We start from the raw sequence: 17,352 nt of genomic DNA, 5'->3' as shown, positions 1-17,352 counted from the left end.
CAGCACTGTGCTGGAGCCGGCTCCTGAGCTGCTCAACCTCAGAACTAAAATGGCCTCGAGCCAGGTGTGGTGGTGCATGTCTGTGGCCCCAGCTACACATGAGGCTGAGGCATGAGGATCCCTTGAGCCCCGGAGGTTGAGGCTGCAGTGGGCCGAGATTGTGCCACTGCGCTCCAGCCTGGGTGACAGAGCCAGACGTTGTCTCAAAAAAAAAAAAAAAAAAAAAAAGCCTCATATCTGCCAGAAGTTGCTACACCCTTTCTTCTCGCAGAAGCACAGCTAGTGTTGGTCAGAGAGTTTATTGGGAGACACAGGAACCAGAAGGGGAAAGTCCCAGGTGTCCGTGGGGTGCATCTCCCCTTGGTGTGAGGTGTCCAAAATGCAGTAGGTGGCGCTCAGGCATCAGTCCCCCATAGGCAGCCACAGGGCCTTGGTCCGCGCCGCTCGCAGCCCCAGCTCTGGGCCTGCCCCCTCGGCCTCCTGGTCCCAGGCCCGCGGGCAGCCCCTGCTCGCCCACACCGGTTTGAGGTTTCCTGCCGAGGCCCACTCGACAAACTGGGAACCCTGAGGCGGGGGAGAGACGGGAGTAAGCACTTCTGCGGGCTTGTTGCTAAGCACCTGCTTCCTCCGCGATGAAGACTGTTACTGACGAGGGGCTCCAGGCTGGACCCAGGCTCTGCAGCTACAATGCCCAGCTCCTCCCAAGCAAAACTTCCAGATGGTAGGGAAAAGCATTTGACCCAGTGGTTAGGGAATTTCCTCTCCCTTAACAGCCCATGTTGAAAGGAATGGGCCCCAAGGCTTTTGTCAACAAGTTCACATCTGTTACCAACAGGAGGTTTAAGAGAGTGGATGGTGGGGCGCGGTGACTCGCTCCTGTAATCCCAGCACTTGGCGTGGCTGAGGCGGGAGGATCGCTTGAGTTCAGGAGTTTGAGACCAGCCTGGACAATATGGCGAGACCCCGTCTCCATTTAAAAAGTAAAAATTGGTTGGGCACAGTGGCTCACGCCTGTAATCTCGGCATTTTGGGAGGCTGAGGCAGGCAGATCACGCGAGGTCAGGAGTTCGAGACCAGCCTGGCCAATATGGCGAAACCCCATCTCTACTAAAAAAAACCCCCAACAATTAGCTGGGCATGGCGGTGAGTGCCTGTAGTCTCAGCTACTTGGGAGGCAGGAGAATCACTTGAACCCGGGAGGCAGAGGTTGCAGTGAGCCAAGATCGTGCCACTGTATTCCAGCCTGGGCGACAGAGTGAGACTCTGTCTCAAAAAAAATAAAATAAAATAAAATAAAATAAAAAACAGTAGACTCAACCAGTTGTGCTGGCTCACACCTGTAATCCCAGCACTTTGAGAGGCCGAGGCGGGCAGATCACTTGAGCCCAGGAGTTCAAGATCAGCCTGGCCAACATAGAGAAACCCCTGTTTCTGCAAAAGAAAAAAATTAGCTGGGCATGGTGGTGCACGCCTGTGGTCCCAGCTACTCAGGAAGCTGAGGTGGGACGGTGGCTTGAGCCTGGGAGGTTGAGGCTGCAGTGAGGTATGATTGCATCTGGGTGACAGGGTGAGGTTCTGTCTCAAAAAAGAAAAACAAAGCGTAGACTGTGGGCCTCCAAATCTAGGGTGTGGTCCTTAGCAACGGGCTGTCCACTGAGACGAGGTCTTTGGGCTAGGCAGCTCTCAGGCCCTTGTTGCTAAGGACAGCCTCTTCCTTAGTAACTTGAGTCCTAAGGGCGGGGCCTCAAAACCTTCTTGTCAAGGAGTTTCTCCCCTTAGCAACAGGAGTTCTAAGAGGGCGGGGCTGTGTTTCCAGAAAAGGAGGAGCCTGTTTGAAGTTTGAGATGCTGAAGATGGCAAAACAGAACAAAGAGCACCTGGGCTGATCCGAAATACCACATGGCCTGGATGTCCTGGTGCAAGGCCAGGCAGCGGGTCAGATGGTCCCGGTCTCCTGTCACCACGTTGGCCAGGCCTGCTGGGAACACGGTGGCCATGTCCTAGGGGATAGAGAGAGTGAAAGGTTGGGAAGGCCGTGGGGGCAGGGCAAGGAGTGGGCATTCAGGGGGTGCCCATGGGAGGGAAGGGGATGGGGGGTCATGCAGGAGAAAGCCCCAGGCCTAGGGTGAAGAATGGGCACTGGGTCCCCAAGGAGTGAAGGTTTGGATGCTGGGGCTGGGGGCAGCATGGGTACCACGGAGGGTGGGGTAAGAGACAAGCTCCTGCTGACTTTGGGGCGCCTTTTTCTGCTGCCCTGAGGCTACGGGGAGGAGAGGCAGGAAGGCAGGGGGCTATACCTGGCAGACCTCCAGGGCCAGCAGAGGACAGGCCGCACTGGGCACCATGACCACAGTGTTGCCGTAGGCCAGGGCGGGAGCCAGCAGGGACACGAAGGCAAGCAGGGGCCACTCGTCCGGACACACCACAGCCAGCACACCCAGCGGCTCCCGCAGGCGCAGCACAGGGCCTCTCAGCCCCGCTACCTGCAGGGACAGGTGGGTCACGTGTGGGGCAGGGGCGCCCCGCCCCCAGTAAATGACAGATCCAGTTCCTCTACATTCTCCCCAACACTTGGTGTTGGCCCAAACCGCACCACTGTGGAAGCCCCTGCCATTTCGCAGACGCTGGTCAAAGTGAATCATTCCACGGGGGTTCGGGCGGTGAGAAACATCCTGCATAACCGCCTTTCTTTTTTTTTTTTTGAGACGGACTCTCACTCTGTCGCCCTGGCTAGAGTGCAGTGGCGCGATCTTGGCTCACTGCAACCTCCGCCTCCCGGGTTCACGCCATTCTCCTGCCTCAGTCTCCTGAGTAGCTGAGACTACAGGCACCTGCCACCATGCCCGGCTATTTTTTTTTTTTTTTTTTTTGTATATTTAGTAGAGATGGGGTTTCACTCTGTTAGCCAGGATGGTCTCGATCTCTTGACCTTGTGATCTGCCCACCTTGGCCTCCCAAAGTGCTGAGATTACAGGCGTGAGCCACTGCGCCTGGTCTATTTTCTTTTGTTAAAAATAAATATGGTGTTGAGGGGTGGGAGGCAAGGGGAGGGAACTTAGAGGGCAGGTCAATAGGCGCAGCAAACCACCATGGCACGTGTATCCCTATGTAACAAGCCTGCGCGTTCTGCACATGTATCCCAGAACTAAAGTAAAATAAAATTTAAAAAAAAGAAGGCTGGGTGTAGTGGCTCACACCTGTAATCCCAGCAGTTTGGGAGGCCAAGGTGGGCGGATCACGAGGTCAGGAAATCGAGACCATCCTAACATGGTGAAACCCCGTCTCTACTAAATATACAAAAAAAAAATTAGCCGGGTGTGGTGGTGGGCACCTGTAGTCCCAGCCACTCGGAAGGCTGGGGCAGGAGAATGGCATGAACCTGGGATGCAGAGGTTGCAGTGAGCTGAGATTGCGCCACTGCACTCCAGCCTGGGCGACAGAGCGAGACTCTGTCTCAAAAAAAAAAAAAAAAAAGAAAGAAAGAAATATGGTTTGGCCCATGATATAGTTCAGACGTCCCACCCAAATCTCATGTTGAAGTGTAATCCCTGGCCAGGCGCGGTGGCTCACGCCTATAATCCCAGCACTTTGGGAGGTCAAGACAGGCGGATCACTTGAAGCTAGGAGTTCAAGATCAGCCTGGGCAACATGGCGAGTCTCTTGTCTCTGCAAAAATACAAAAACACCCAGTCATGTGTGCTGGTGTGTGCCTGTGATTCCAGATACTCAGGAGGCTGAGGTGGGGGGCTCACTTGGACCTCGGAGGTTGAGGCTGCAGTGAGCCATGATCGTGGCACTGCACTCCAGCCGGGTGCCAGAGGGAGACTGGTGCCAACATGCCCAGCTAATTTTTCTATTTTTTGTGGAGACAGGGTTTCACTGTGTTGCCCAGGCTGGTTTCAAACTCCTGGCCTCAAGCGATCCACCCACTTTTGCCTCCCAAAGTGCTAGGATTACAGGCATGAGCCACCATGTCTGGCCAGGTATTTTTTGTTTTTTTTTGTGACACAAGGTCTCACTCTGTCATTCAGGCTGGAGTGCAGTGGCACGATCTCGGCTCACTGCAACCACTGCCTCCTGGGTTCAAGCAGTTTTCCTGCCTCAGCCTCCTGAGTAGCTGGGACTATAGGTGCCCACCACCGTACCCAGCTAATTTTTTGTATTTTTAGTAGAGACCAGGTTTCACCGTGTTGCCCAGGCTGGTCTCGATCTCCTGACCTCGTGATCCGCCTGCCTCAGCCTCGCAAAGTGCTGGGATTACAGGCGTGAGCCACTGCGCCCCCAGGTGTTTCTTTACAGCAATGCGAGAACCGCCTAACAGCCCACTAAATTGATTTTAGGGTCCAGGAATGGGTCGCTATCCATCATCTGGTGAACGCTACTCTACGAGGCGGGTTGTGTGCCCACTCACTGTACAGATGAGGGAACTGAGGTAGGGAGAGGTGAAGCCTCTTGCTGATGATCCTGCCGTGGAAGGCGGTGGGGCTGGGCCCGAATTCCAAGCCTGGGTTATCTCACAGCCTCTGGTCTGAGCCCCACCCCGCCTGCCCAGCTGGCCCAGGTGCCCACAGACCCTTCACCTGCAGGGTGTGGCCTTGGGCCTGTACCCGGGCCCCCCACGCCCGAAGTCGCCTTGCGCTCAGCTCCACCTCCGCCTCCGCAGCCTTGAGCTCCGCTCCCTGCCTCTCCAGCCTCGAGGCCAGGGTAGACTTCCGGCGCTCCAGTGCAGCCGCCAGGGCCCACAGCAGGGCTGCCCGGGCTCCTGGGGACTGGCCCGCCCAGCTGTGGGCAGACAGCGCACAGTGGGGGTCGGCATCCTGGTCTTGGCTCTCCCGACACCCACCCTCTGTCCACAGCCCCTACCCTGGGGGCCCAGCCTCCCAGTCCACCAATTGCTGGGGGCAGGCTCCCCTCTCTGCCACACCATGACCCTTGGGCTTTCCCGTGTGACCCCTTACCCAGGGAAAGCCTGGTGAGCGGCCTCCACAGCACCTCGGATGTCCTTGGCTCCACCCTCAGCCACGTAGCCATGGAGGTTGCCAGACGAATCCCGGATGGGCCTGGAGCTTCGGGCCCCAGGAGCCTGGAAACGGCCCCCAACGAAGAGCCCATAGGGGGGTGCTGGGCTGGAGTAGGGTGGGACATGAGGAGGAGTCCTGGGGCCTCAATCTGCTCAGACCCTATGCTGTACCGCACTGGGAAGACCGCCTTGGCTCCCGTGAGCCTCTGAGGCACCCCAAACCCCTGTTCCCATGAGCCTCTGGGGGACCCTAAAACTCCTGCTCCCATGATTCACTGGGGGACCCTAAACTCCAGCTCCCATGAGCCTCTGGGGGACCTTAAACTGCTCCCATGAGCCTCTGGGGAACCCCAAATTCCTGCTCCCATGAGCCTCTGGAGGACTCAAGTTTCTGCTCCCATGAGCCTCTGGGGGACCCCAAGCCCCTGTTCCCATTAGCCTCTGGGTACCCTAAACTCCTGCTCCCATGAGCCTCTGGGAGACCCTAAACTCCTACTCCCATGAGCCTCTGGCAGACCCTAAACTGCTCTCATAAGCCTGTGGGGCACCCCAAATTCCTGTTCCCATGAGCCCCGGAGGACCCAAAGCTTCTGCTCCCATGAGCCTCTGGGGGACCCTAAGTTCCTGCTCCATGAGCCTCTGGGGGACCCTAAGCTCCTGCTCCCATGAGCCTCTGGTAGACCCTAAACTGCTCCCTTGAGTCTCTGGGGGGACCTTAAACTCCTGCTCCCATGAGCCTCTGGAGGACCCCAAGTTTCTGCTCCCATGAGCCTCTGGGGGACCCCAAGCTCCTGCTCCCATGAGCCTCTGGGGGACCCCAAGCTTCTGCTCCAGTGAACCTCTGGGGGACCCTAAGCTCCTAGACCCATGAGTTTCTGGGAGAGTACAGACATTCATGGGGCAGAGCTGAGAGTCTCGGCAGGCCTGGGGTGGGGAAAGTGTGAGGCCACAACGTGGTACTCAGCAGGACTATGAGATGGCTTGGATGGACCTCGCGCCAGCCCTCCAGTCCACGGGGAAACAGGCATCAATTCCCCTCTCCCCGTTCACACTCCCAGACCACTGGCCCCCAACGACTCACCTGGGCCCTATTTCAGGCCCAGCTGGCAGGGTTGAGGGAACAGCGAGGCCAAAGGTGTCATAGTTCAGGTTCTTGGAGAGGCAGGACAGCTGGGCAGGGGTCCCTGAGGGCCGCAGATACTCATACAGCCCCTGTGAGAGGGACGGTGTCAAGAGGATGCAAGGGGCACGCGAGGCCGGATGCAAGTGTCAAGGGCATGGGGCGGCGGGGGGGCTGGTGACGGGGAGGGGATGTGCTCACGTCTGGGCCCCCGTGCCAGGAACACCCACTCTCCTTGCAGCCGCCTGTGGGCACTGAAGGGTCTCTGAGGCCGTGGGCGTTGATCCAGACAGTGCCCACCTGGAGCCTGTGGGGAAGATGAAGGTGTCCAACAGAGGAAAACAGACGGTGGCAGGCCGGGAGAGGGGTGAGTTAAAGGCACGGGGAGCGACCCAGGGAGAAGGGAGATGAAGACGGGAAGAATGAGGAGAGGAGTGAGCGCCCGGGCCACGCAGACTGACCCATAGCCCAGCTCCAGCGCCTGCCCCAGCCTCTCGCTCCACACACTGGCGCTGCCCCCGCGGGGCGTCCCGTTGGCCACCAACAGTGCCTCCTTGGCTGTGCGGAAGGGGGAGGCCACAACCACAGGCCACGGCACCTGCAAGGGGTGACCGGGAGGCTCAGCCCTCCAGGGCCCACCCACCAGGGAAGGAGCCTAGAGCAGGCAGCAGCCCCCATGCCCAGGTCACACGGTCACCCCAAGGGCTTCCCCAGGCACAGAGCTGCTGCCCTTGGCTGGCGGTGGGTAGCTCTGCAGCCTTAAGGGTCTCACCTCCACCTGGGCACATGGGGAGGCTGGGGGCAGGTTGGAGACCAAGGTTGGGGGACAGAATGGGCGTTCCGAAGGCACATCGCCAGCCTGGAACACCTAGGGAGAGAAATGATCTAGAAGTCGACTTCTGGTCCCTTCCTGCTGAGACTGAGGACTCCAGGACCCCAGCCCCTCCTCCCTCAGACCCAGGAGTCTGGACCCCCAGCCTCTCCTCCCTCAGACCCAGGAGTCCAGGCCCCAGCCCCTCCTCCCTCAGACCCAGGAATCCAGGCCCCAGCACCTCCTCCCTCAGACCCCGGAGTCCAGGCCCAGACCCTCCTCCTTCAGACCCAGGAGTCCAGGCTCCCAGCCCCTCCTCCCTCAGACCCAGGAGTCCAGGCTCCCAGCCCCTCCTCCTTCAGACCCAGGAGTCCAGGCTCCCAGCCCCTCCTCCCTCAGACCCAGGAGTCCAGGCTCCCAGCCCCTCCTTCCTCAGACCCAGTTGTCCACGCCCAGCTCCCTCCTCCCTCGGACCCGGGAGCTGGGTCTCCAGGCCCCTCCTCTTCTGACACCCTCAAGTCTCTACCCCCTGCCTCACCTGTGCACCCTGGCTCTGGGCCTCACACACAAAGCGCTGGACCAGGTCACATGCGGCAGCCCCCCGGGCCCCCATGTCCACAGCCCCATCCAGCCCTCGGCCACTCCGAAGCCGCCCCATCCGCTCCTGCAGCCGTCTCATGGCTTCATCCCACACAGACTCCTGGATGAGGAGCCTGAGGCCACCCTGTGAGGAAAAGGGGCATCAGGAGATCACACCATTGCACTCTAGCAAGTTGGTGATCTGAAGAGTGAAGACAGAGGCTGGAAAACTAGGGACATGGACACTCAGATAAATCAACAGAGTCCTAAAGAACAGAGAGGCCGGATGCGGTGGCTCACACCTGCAATCCCAGCACTTTGGGAGGCCGAGGTGGGTGGATCACCTGAGGTCAGGAGTTCGAGACCAGCCTGGCCAACATGGTGAAACCCCGTCTCTACTAAAAATACATAAATTAGCCAGGCATGGTGGTGCCCGCCTGTAATCCCAGCTACTCGGGAGGCTGAGGCAGGAGAATCACCTGAACCCGGGAGGCAGAGGTTGCAGTGAGCCGAAATCGCGCCACTGCACCCCAGCCTGGGCGACAAGAGTGAAACTCCGTCTCAAAATAAATAAATAAAATAAAATAAAATAAAATGAACAGAGACTCAGGACCCCGAAGACTGGAGACAGACACCAACAGCCTCCAGGGTGTGAGGGGACAGGAGTGCATGGGTCTCACCGGGCCGCGGTCGGACCAGGCGGCGTCCACGACACCCTCCACGGCCGAGTCTATGTCCGCTGTGTCCGTCAGCAGCAGCAGCGACTCCGTCCCCAGTGCCAGGCCCAGCTCCGCACACTCACCCGCCAGGCTCCGTCGAAGGGCACGCCCTTCCTAGGGACCCCCCCCAATTCAGCTGCAGGAGGAGCCTTGCAGCCCCCAGCCGCGTTCCACCACAACCCCTGTCCTGAAGGTACCTCCAGGGCTCCGCAGAAGGCCACCTTCTGGATTCCAGGCTGGGAGGCCAGGATGGGCACCAGGGAGGCAGGGCCACTGATGACATTCAGGACTCCTGGGAATGGGCCTAGCTCCCCTGACAGCTGGGCCAGGAGGAGGGGCGTTGGGGAGGCTGGGGGCACGAGGGCCACCACGGTGCAGCCTGGGGAAGTGGAGCAGCTCAAAGACTCAGGAGTCCAGGTCCCAGCCCCTCCTCCCTCAGACTCAGGAGTCCAGGTCCCAGCTCCTCCTCCCTCAGACTCAGGAGTCCAGACCCCAGCCCCTCCTCCCTCAGACCCAGGAGTCCAGACTCCAGCCCCTCCTCCCTCAGACCTAGGAGTTCAGACCCGCAGCCCCTCCTCCCACAGACTCCTTCCACAGAGTCCAGGCCTCCAGCCCCCTTGTCTCTCAGACTCTGGAGTTTGGGCCCCACGATCCCCTCCTTTCTCAGACCCAAGAGTCAGGACTCCCCAGGCCATCATTTACCCACAGCCAGGGCAGGGCAAATCCTCCACATCATCTCAAGGAAGGAGAATGTGGGTGGCAGGATGAGGCCAATTACTCCTGCAAGAAAAAAATGAGGCAAGAGGATCCCTTGAGGCTAGGTGTTTAAGTCCAGCCTGGGCCACATGGCAAGACCCCATGGCTACATTAAAAAAAAAAAAAAAAAAAAAAAAAAAAAAGGCCGGGCGTGGTGGCTCATGCCTGTAATCTCAGCACTTTGGGAGGTCGAGGTGGGTGGATCACCTGAGGTGGGAAGTTTGAGACCAGCCTGACCAACATGGAAAAACCCCATCTCCACTAAAAACACAAAATTAGCCAGGCGTGGTAGTGCATGCCTGTAGTCCCAGCTACTCGGGAGGCTGAGGCAGGAGAATCACTTGAACACGGGAGGCGGAGGTTCCAGTGAGCCGAGATCGCACCACTGCACTCCAGCCTGGGCAACAAAGAGCGAAACTCCATCTCAAAAAAAAACAAAAAACAAAAACTAGTCAGGTGTGGTGGTGCATGGTCGTAGTCCCGGTTACTTGGGAGGCTGAGGTGGGAGGATTTTGAGCCCAGGAGGTCGAGGTATCAGTGAGCTATAATTGCACCACTGTACTCCAGCCAGGGTGACAGAGAAAGACCCTGTCTGAAAAAGAAAAAAACAAAAACAAAAACAAAAGAAAAAGAATGAGGGGACCGGGCACGGTGGCTCATGCCTGTAATCCCAGCACTTTGGGACGCCAAGGCAGGTGAATCATCTGAGGTTAGGAGTTTGAGACCAGCCTGACCAACATGATGAGACCCCTCTTCTCTAATAAAAATATAACAATTAGCCAGGTGTGGTGGTGGGTGCCTGTAATTCCAGCTACTCAGGAGGCTGAGGCAGGAGAATCACTTGAACCCGGGAGGCGGAGGTTACAGTGAGCCGAGATCGCGCCACTGCACTCCGGCCTGGGCGACAAGAGCGAAACTCTGTCTAAAAGAAAAAGAATGAGGGGACTAGAGCTAGCACTGCTGAGTCATGTGGGAGGATAGGGCTAGGGACTCCAGGGTCTCACCCATGGGCTCCCAGCCTGCCAGTGCCTCCTCCTGGGTGGATGCCTGGATTGCATGGTAGTGGAGCAGCTGCTGGGCCAGCTGGACGTCCCCGTCTCGAACCTCTCGAACAGCCCGCCCAGTCACCAGGGATTCCAGGGTCCACAGCAGCCGCTGGTGCTTCTGGATCACCTTGGCCAGCCTGTGGAGAAAGCAAGAGGGTGCTCATTTTCCAACGGCCCTCAGACTCGCAGAGTCCTGGGCTGCTCCTATATACCTGGACTACAATCCCCATGAGCCCCTGAGGCATCCCCACCATTTACCTGGGGCAGAGGGCAGTGAAGATTTATGAGAATTATAGTCATGGAAACACAAACCCTGAGGATGCTGTGTAAAGGTCTTGGCCGCTGGAAATCCCTGAAGCTTTTGGGAAATTGAGTCTTAGCTTCTAACCTCAATTGTGTTTTGGGAAATGGAGTTTTTGTCTCTAGCTTCCCCCCAAGCAGCTAGGAGATGGATTTAGGGGCTTCACCAGCCCCAGTGAACTGAGCCCCAATGCACTCCAAGAATGTCCTGGGAAATAGAGGCTTTGTGGCTTCTAGTCCCAGTGAATAGTGGACAACGGATGCATGTTTCAGCCACGACTGCCTCCAGCACATACTGGGAATCTGAGCCTTAGCTGCAAATTAATTCAGTGGGATCTTGGGAAATAGCCTTTGTTCCCATGGTCTCGAGTGGATGCTGGGGGTCCCCACCTCCCGGGGTCCACACCTCAGCTGCATCACCTGGTCAGGTGCTGGGCCCGGACGACGCCGGGGTGCGCACTCCAGCTCTTAAATGCCATCCTGGCTGCCTCCACGGCTGCAGCCACGTCCTCGGCCTGTGCCTGCAGGCAACTGGCCAAGTTCTCTCCTGGGGAGAAAAGTGGGGGGACTCAGATGGGAGGAGTAGCCCATGTCATATCTGGAGGGGGCTGAGATTTTCGGAGCCTGGATCAGCCCAAGAGTGTAAAGCTGGTCCCCATTCTCTGCTGGGTCACGGCTATGATCACCTCCAGAGCAAGGAAGGGATTTTCGCAGACAGCAGTCTCACAAAGCCTCCACAGAGACCCGGAACCATAATTAGGGTGACTGGTTTCAGAAGGAACCAGACATCGCAGCCCATCTCCCACCACCAGCTGTTTCCTGCCCTTAGGGCCCTACGCAAGGGGAATGGGTGTTGGTGGGTAGGGCTAGAGGGCACAGATACCTCCCTTCCACTAATGACTGGGGGACATCTCGTACCTGTGATGGGATCCTGGCAAGGCACTGAATTTCTGTGTTCAGGCTTTAACCACTTCCCATTCACATAGTGGCCCAAGCACCGGTCCTGGGTGTCCAGCCAGGCCTGGGGGAGGTAGAGACAGTTTGGAAAGGGGTTCGGGAGGAGCTGGGGCAGTTCAACCCCTACCCAGAATCCTCTAGGAGGGGACGTCTGTCTCCCTCTGCCCCATCAGCTAATTCTTTTCCTCCTATTGCTTTAAAAAAAAAGTTTGTGGTAAAATAGAGCATTTCAAAGTGTATAGTTCAGCAGTTTAGTGGCATTCTGCACATTTACAGTGTTGTGTAACCATCACCACTCTAGTTCTAGAACATTTTTTCATTTTTTTTTTTGAGACTGAGTCTTGCTCTGTCACCCAGGCTGGAGTGCAGTGGCATGATCTCAGCTCACTGCAAGCTCCGCCTCCTGGGTTCTCGCTATTCTCCCGCCTCAATCTCCTGAGTAGCTGGGACTACAGGCGCCCGCCACCACACGCGGCTAGTTTTGTTTTTGTATTTTTAGTAGAGACGGGGTTTCACCATGTTGGTCAGGCTGGTCTTGAACTCCTGACCTCAAGTGATCTGCACGCCTTGGCCTCCCAAAGTGCTGGGATTATGGACGTGTCAACATCTTTAATTCATTCAATTAGGGTCTCAACTGAGTCCTTGGGCTGGTGCCACAACAGTGGCACCTATTTGGAGTCCACTTTGGGAGGCCGAGGTGGGCTGAGCCTAGGCGTTCAAGACCAGCCTGGGCAACATGGTGAAAGCTCATCTCTACAAAAAATACAAAAAGTTAGCCGGGTGTGGTGGTGAGTGCCTGTAGTCCCAGCTACCTGGGAGTCTGAGGTGGGAGGATCACTTGAGCCCAGGAGGTAGAGGCTGTAGTAAGCCAAGATCACGCCACTGCACTCCAGCCTGAGTAACAGAGCAAGGCTCTGTCTCAAAAAAAAAATTTTTTTTTACCACATCTCACTCACCACATCTCCTCCATATTTCTTTTTTTTTTTTCTGTTTGAGACGGAGTCTCGCTCTGTCACCCAGGCTGGAGTGCAGTGGCGCGATCTCTGCTCACTGCAAGGTCCGCCTCCTGGGTTCACGCCATTCTCCTGCCTCAGGCTCCCGAGTAGCTGGGACTACATGTGCCTGCCACCACGCCTGGCTAATTTTTTTGTATTTTTAGTAGAGATGGGGTTTCACTGTGTTAGCCAGGATGGTCTTGATCTCCTGACCTCTTGATCCGCCTGCCTCGGCCTCCCAAAGTGCTGAGATTACAGGCATGAGCCACCGCGCCCGGACTTCTCCTCCATATTTCTTTCTCATCCTGGTCACGTCTTCCCTGCTGCTAAATCCAAAGCACACTGCTCACTTGCTCCTTCTACAGACTCCCCTAGCATCTCTGATGTCACATATTCCTGATTTTTCTCTTACTGGCCCTTCTTTCTTTTTTTTTTTTGAGATGGAGTCTTGCTCTTGTCTCCCAGGCTGGAGTGCAATGGTGCGATCTCAGCTCACTGCAACCTCCGCCTCCTGGGTTCACGTGATTCTCCTACCTCAGCCTCCCAAGTAGCTGGGATTACAGGCGGCCGCCACCATGCCCAGCTAATTTATATATTTCTAGTAGAGACGGGTTTTTACCATGTTGGCCAGGCTGGTCTCGAACTCCTGGCCTCAGGTGATCCACTCGCCTCAGCCTCCCAAAGTGCTGGGATTACAAGCATGAGCCACTGTGCCTGGCTTCTCCTTTCTCTTTAAAGCAAAAAAGTTACTTAGAAGTTCCAAACTCAAACGCCCACAGGGAGAGAGACATCTGTGAGAAAGTCAGGGATATTTGAACATGAACTGGGCATCAGATGACATTAAAGAATGATTGTTGGCCGGGCATGGTAGCTCACATCTGTAATCCCTGCACTTTCCCACGCTGAGACGGGAGGATTGCTTGAGCTGAGGAGTTTGAGACTAGTCTGGACCTACACAGCAAGACCCCATCTCTACAAAAATAAAAGTAAAAAATTTGCCAGTCATGATGATGCACACTTGTAGTCTCAGCTAGTCAGGAGGCTGGGGCGGGAGGATTGCTTGGGCCCGGGAGTTTCAGGCTGCAGTGAGCTATGAACGCTACTGAACGCTAGCCTGGGCGACAGAGTGAGATCCTGTCTCAAACAAACAAACAAAAAACAAAAAGAATGACTTAATGTTAAGTGTGGTAACAGACCATGGTAGTTTTGTAACAAAATGAGCCCTTATCTGTTAGAAGAAAGGATTCAAATATTTATAGGAAAATACTGTGACATCCAGGATTTGTTTAAATTACTCCAAAGAAAATACAGAAGGAAACAGCGCTGGGATAAATGTTGATGATGGTTGAGGCACAGTGATGGGTAAATAGGAGTTCAAAATACATGCTAATTATTCTGTGCAAGTTGGAAAGTTTCCCCCCAAAAGAAAAATAAAATTCCAAAAGAATGTCCAGAGGGTTCCAGGAGGCCTGAGAAGAGGGCCTGGATGAGAAGAGGAGCTTACGATTCATGGAAAAGACAGGAGCTATTGGTCCCAGATGACTTTTGTCAGGGAAGTTGAGCCAAATGTTGACACATTTTGGAATTTTATTTTCAAGAGGACCTCCCGGATGTTTACATGGAATCAATTGTCCAGCATTTCACATAAAAAAAAAAAATAAAGTTCAGGCCAAAGAAAACATGTTTGTTGGTTGAGTCTGGCCCAGAGACTGTACGGTTGAGAACTTTGCTGGTGTAGGCAAGACCATGGGTCTGAAATGCAAGGGCTCAAGTCCAAGTCTCAACTTCACTTTTTATGTTTTATTTTTATATTAATAGAGATAGGGCCTCACCATGTTGCCCAGGCTGGTCTCAAACTCCTAGGTGTGAGTGATCCTCCTGCCTCGGTCTCCCAAACTGCTGGGATTACAGGTGTGAGCCACTTGCCTGGCCTCAACTTCTTTTTTTTTCAGGGGGGACAGGGTCTTATTCTGTCACCCAGGCTGGAGTTCAGTGGTATGATCACTGCACCTCCCAGGCTCAGGTGATCCTCCCACCTCAGCCTCCCGGGTAGCTTGGACTACAGGTGTGTGCTGCCATCCTCGGCTAATCTTTTGTTTTCTGTTTCCTTTTTTTTTTTTTTTGAGATGGAGTTTTGCTCTTGTTGCCCAGGCTGGAGTGCAGTGGCGTGGTCTCGGCTCACTGCAATCTCCACCTCCTGGGTTCAAGCGATTCTCCTGCCTCAGCCTCCCAAGTAGCTGGGATTACAGGCGCCTGCCACCACGCCCAGCTAATTTTTTGTATTTTTAGTAGAGATGGGGTTTCACCATCTTGGCCAGGCTGGTCTCGATCTCCTGACCTCATGATCTGCCCGCCTCGGCCTCCCAAAGCGCTGGGATTACAGGTGTGAACCACTGCGCCCAGCCATTTTTGTATTTTTTTTGGAGACAGCGTCTTGCTCTGTTGCCCAGGCTGGAGTGCAGTGGTGCAATCTCAGCTTACTGCAACCTCTGCCTCCTGGATTCAAGCAATTCTCCCACCTCAGCCTCCCAAGTAGCTAGGATTACAGGCAAACACCACCACGCTCAGGTAATTTTTGTATTTTAGTAGAGATGGGGTTTCACCATGTTGGCCAGGCTGGTCTCGAACTCCTGACCTCAGGTGATCCGCCCGCCTTGGACTCCCAAAGTGCTGGGATTACAAGTCTGAGCCACCACGCCTGGCCCAATGTTTTGTATTTTAGTAGAGACGAGGTTTCACTATGTTGCCCAGGCTGGTCTCGAATTCCTGAGCTCAGGCGATCTACCCGTCTTGGCCTCCCCAAGTGCTAGGCTGTGCCAGGGTTCTGATCCAGTTCCTTCCACTTGGACCATTGCTCTGGCCTCCTGCCCTCCCCCTCAAAGAAGCCTAAGCTCCTCTCGCCTGGGTGCTGGGGGACCCTGGGGGATCATGAGAGCCCCGTGAAGGAATTCTGAGAGTGCCTGGGGAAACGACAGAAAGTTTGAGGTGCCCTACTCATTTGCAGGAACCCCACGAGGGTTCTGGGGGCCTCTGAGGGGTCATGGGAGTCCTAGGGAGGTTCTGAGGACCCCCAGGGGATCATGGGACCCTCACGAGGACTTCAGGGGTTCCTGAACAATCATGGGAACCCTATGGGACATTCTGAGAGCTAGAGAGATCATAGGAGCCCCGTGAGGGTATTGTGAGGGGCCATAAGTAATTACAGGAAGTCCTGATGTGGCTGGGTGCAGTAGCTCACGCCTGTAATCCCAGCACTTTGGGAAGTCGAGGTGGGTGGATCACTTGAGGCCAGGAGTTCGAGACCAGCCTGGCCAACATGCTGAAACCTTGTCTCTAGAAAAAGTACAAATATTAGCTGAGAGTGGTGGCGCGCGTCTCTGGTCCCAGTTACTTGGGGGGCTGAGGTGAGAGGATGGCTTGAGCCCAGGAGATTGAGGCTGCAGTGGTGTGATAGCGCCAGTGCACTTCAGTTTGGGCGACAGAGTGAGACCCTGGCTCAAAAAAAAAAAAAAAAAAAAACCAACCCAAACCGGAAGTCCTGATGTATTCTAGGCTCCTGAGAGTTCCGATGAGGTCACATGAACCCCACGAGTATTGAGGGGTCCTATGGGATCACGGGGGCTCCAGGAAAGTTCTGAAGGTCTCTGGGTAATCAAAGGGATGAAGGGAGTCCCTCAGGAGGTCTGGGGTGCTCTGGAGGCCCATGGAAGCCATAGGATGTTTTGAAGAGTCGTGGAAAGACAATGGGGGTTGTGGGTCACTGGAGCCTCACAGGAATCCTAAGGGGTCTGGTGGGTGGCGTCAGGTTCTGAGGGGACCCTGAGGAATCACGAGAGCGTCTAGAGGAGTTCAGGAAAACCGCGGAAACACTACGAGGAGTTCAGGATCAAGGGGCAAGTGAACCAGTGGGGAAGACCGGAACAGACTAAAAGGCTGCCACCGCCAAGGCTCAAGGGAGCGTCCTACAGGGCGCGATCCTATTCGGCGGCGGGAATCACGGGGACTAAGAGAGGCGGAGCGGCTGAGCTACCGCAGTGGATGACGGGACTCCGCGCGAAAAACCGGGCGCCCAGGCCTGGGGAACGCGGCGGGCAGCGCCGGCCGGGCAAGCTCTCACCAGTGCGCATGCGTGGCTCTCCGGCACCGGTCCGTACTCCAGCGAGGTGAAGATCTCGCGGGCGCGGGGCCCTGCACGCGTCGCAGCCATCGCCTACCCCGAACGCTTTCCGCGAAGACTGCGGGGCGCTCTGTATTAAGGGGAACCTTGAGGTCCGAAGAGCGACACCTCCCTTTCCAGCCCAAAGGGGCGGGGCTAATGGCAATGGGGTGGGGCTACAAGATACAGAGAGCAGCCACGCCCACACTTTTTGCCTTAGGACCCGATGGCCCCGCCTACGTCCCCCACGGGGAAGCGTATTTAGGAGCATGCGCACTGCTTAAAACGGGGAGGAAGGGGAGACGGCGATGTGGGTACTTTGCGAATAGTTAGGAGGGCTCCGGATTTAGAAGGATCGGCGTGGCCGGGCACGATGGCTCTTGGCTGTAATCCCAGCACTTCGGGAGGCCGAGGCGGGCGGATCACCTAAGGTCGGGAGTTCGAGACCAACCTGATCAATTTGGTGAAACCCCCGTCTCTACTAAAAATACAAGCATTAGCCGAGCTGTGGTGGTGCGCGCCTGTAATCTCAGCTACTCAAGAGGCTGAGGCGGGAGAATCACTTGAACCCAGGAGGTGTACGTTTCAGTGAGCCGAGATCGCGCCACTGCACTCCAGCCTGGGTGGCAAAGGGATACCGTGTCTAAAAAAAAAAAAAGTAATAAAGAAAAAAAGGGTCGTCCTATTGATGCGTCTTCCCAGTGCCTTGTTTTATAGTAGCAGGAAGTGCAGGTTTTATTTGTTTTACCTTTTATTTTCTTGAGACAGGGTCTCCCTCTGTCGCCCAGGGCTGGAGTGCAGTGGTCCTATCACGGCTTACTGTCGCCTCGACTTTTCGGGTTTAAACATTACTCCTGCGTCAGCCTGCACAGTAGCTGGGACTACAGGCACGT

The 17,352-nt window shown here is 55.9% G+C and overlaps 1 protein-coding gene across 1 annotated transcript; it reads right to left on the bottom strand.

The window, feature by feature from the left end:
* Positions 1-283: 283 nt before the first annotated feature.
* ALDH16A1 (aldehyde dehydrogenase 16 family member A1) lies at positions 284-16,699 on the bottom strand. The gene is made up of 17 exons (XM_001172647.6): positions 16,421-16,699; positions 11,270-11,372; positions 10,772-10,898; positions 10,010-10,188; positions 8,952-9,029; positions 8,447-8,628; positions 8,211-8,363; positions 7,490-7,675; positions 6,913-7,008; positions 6,602-6,738; positions 6,342-6,447; positions 6,102-6,232; positions 4,959-5,126; positions 4,581-4,782; positions 2,298-2,483; positions 1,878-2,000; positions 284-564 (listed from the first exon to the last, which is right to left on the bottom strand). The coding sequence occupies exons 1-17, from the start codon at positions 16,508-16,510 to the stop codon at positions 403-405; spliced, it is 2,409 nt and encodes an 802-aa protein (XP_001172647.3). The 5' UTR covers positions 16,511-16,699; the 3' UTR covers positions 284-402.
* Between the last annotated feature and the right edge of the window lie 653 nt (positions 16,700-17,352).

Source organism: Pan troglodytes, chromosome 20, assembly GCF_028858775.2.
Source record: "Pan troglodytes isolate AG18354 chromosome 20, NHGRI_mPanTro3-v2.0_pri, whole genome shotgun sequence".
Lineage (NCBI taxonomy): Eukaryota > Metazoa > Chordata > Mammalia > Primates > Hominidae > Pan > Pan troglodytes.
This window is presented reverse-complemented; position numbering and strand designations above follow the sequence as displayed.

Coding starts and splice junctions, on each gene's coding strand:
- ALDH16A1 (XM_001172647.6), bottom strand. CDS start 16,510: ATGGCTGCGACGCGTGCAGGGCCCCGCGCCCGCGAGATCTTCACCTCG. Junction 10,189..10,771: donor CGGGCCCAGCACCTGACCAG/GTGATGCAGCTG, acceptor CTTTCTCCACAG/GCTGGCCAAGGTGATCCAGA. Junction 565..1,877: donor GGTATTTCGGATCAGCCCAG/GTGCTCTTTGTT, acceptor CCCCCGCCTCAG/GGTTCCCAGTTTGTCGAGTG.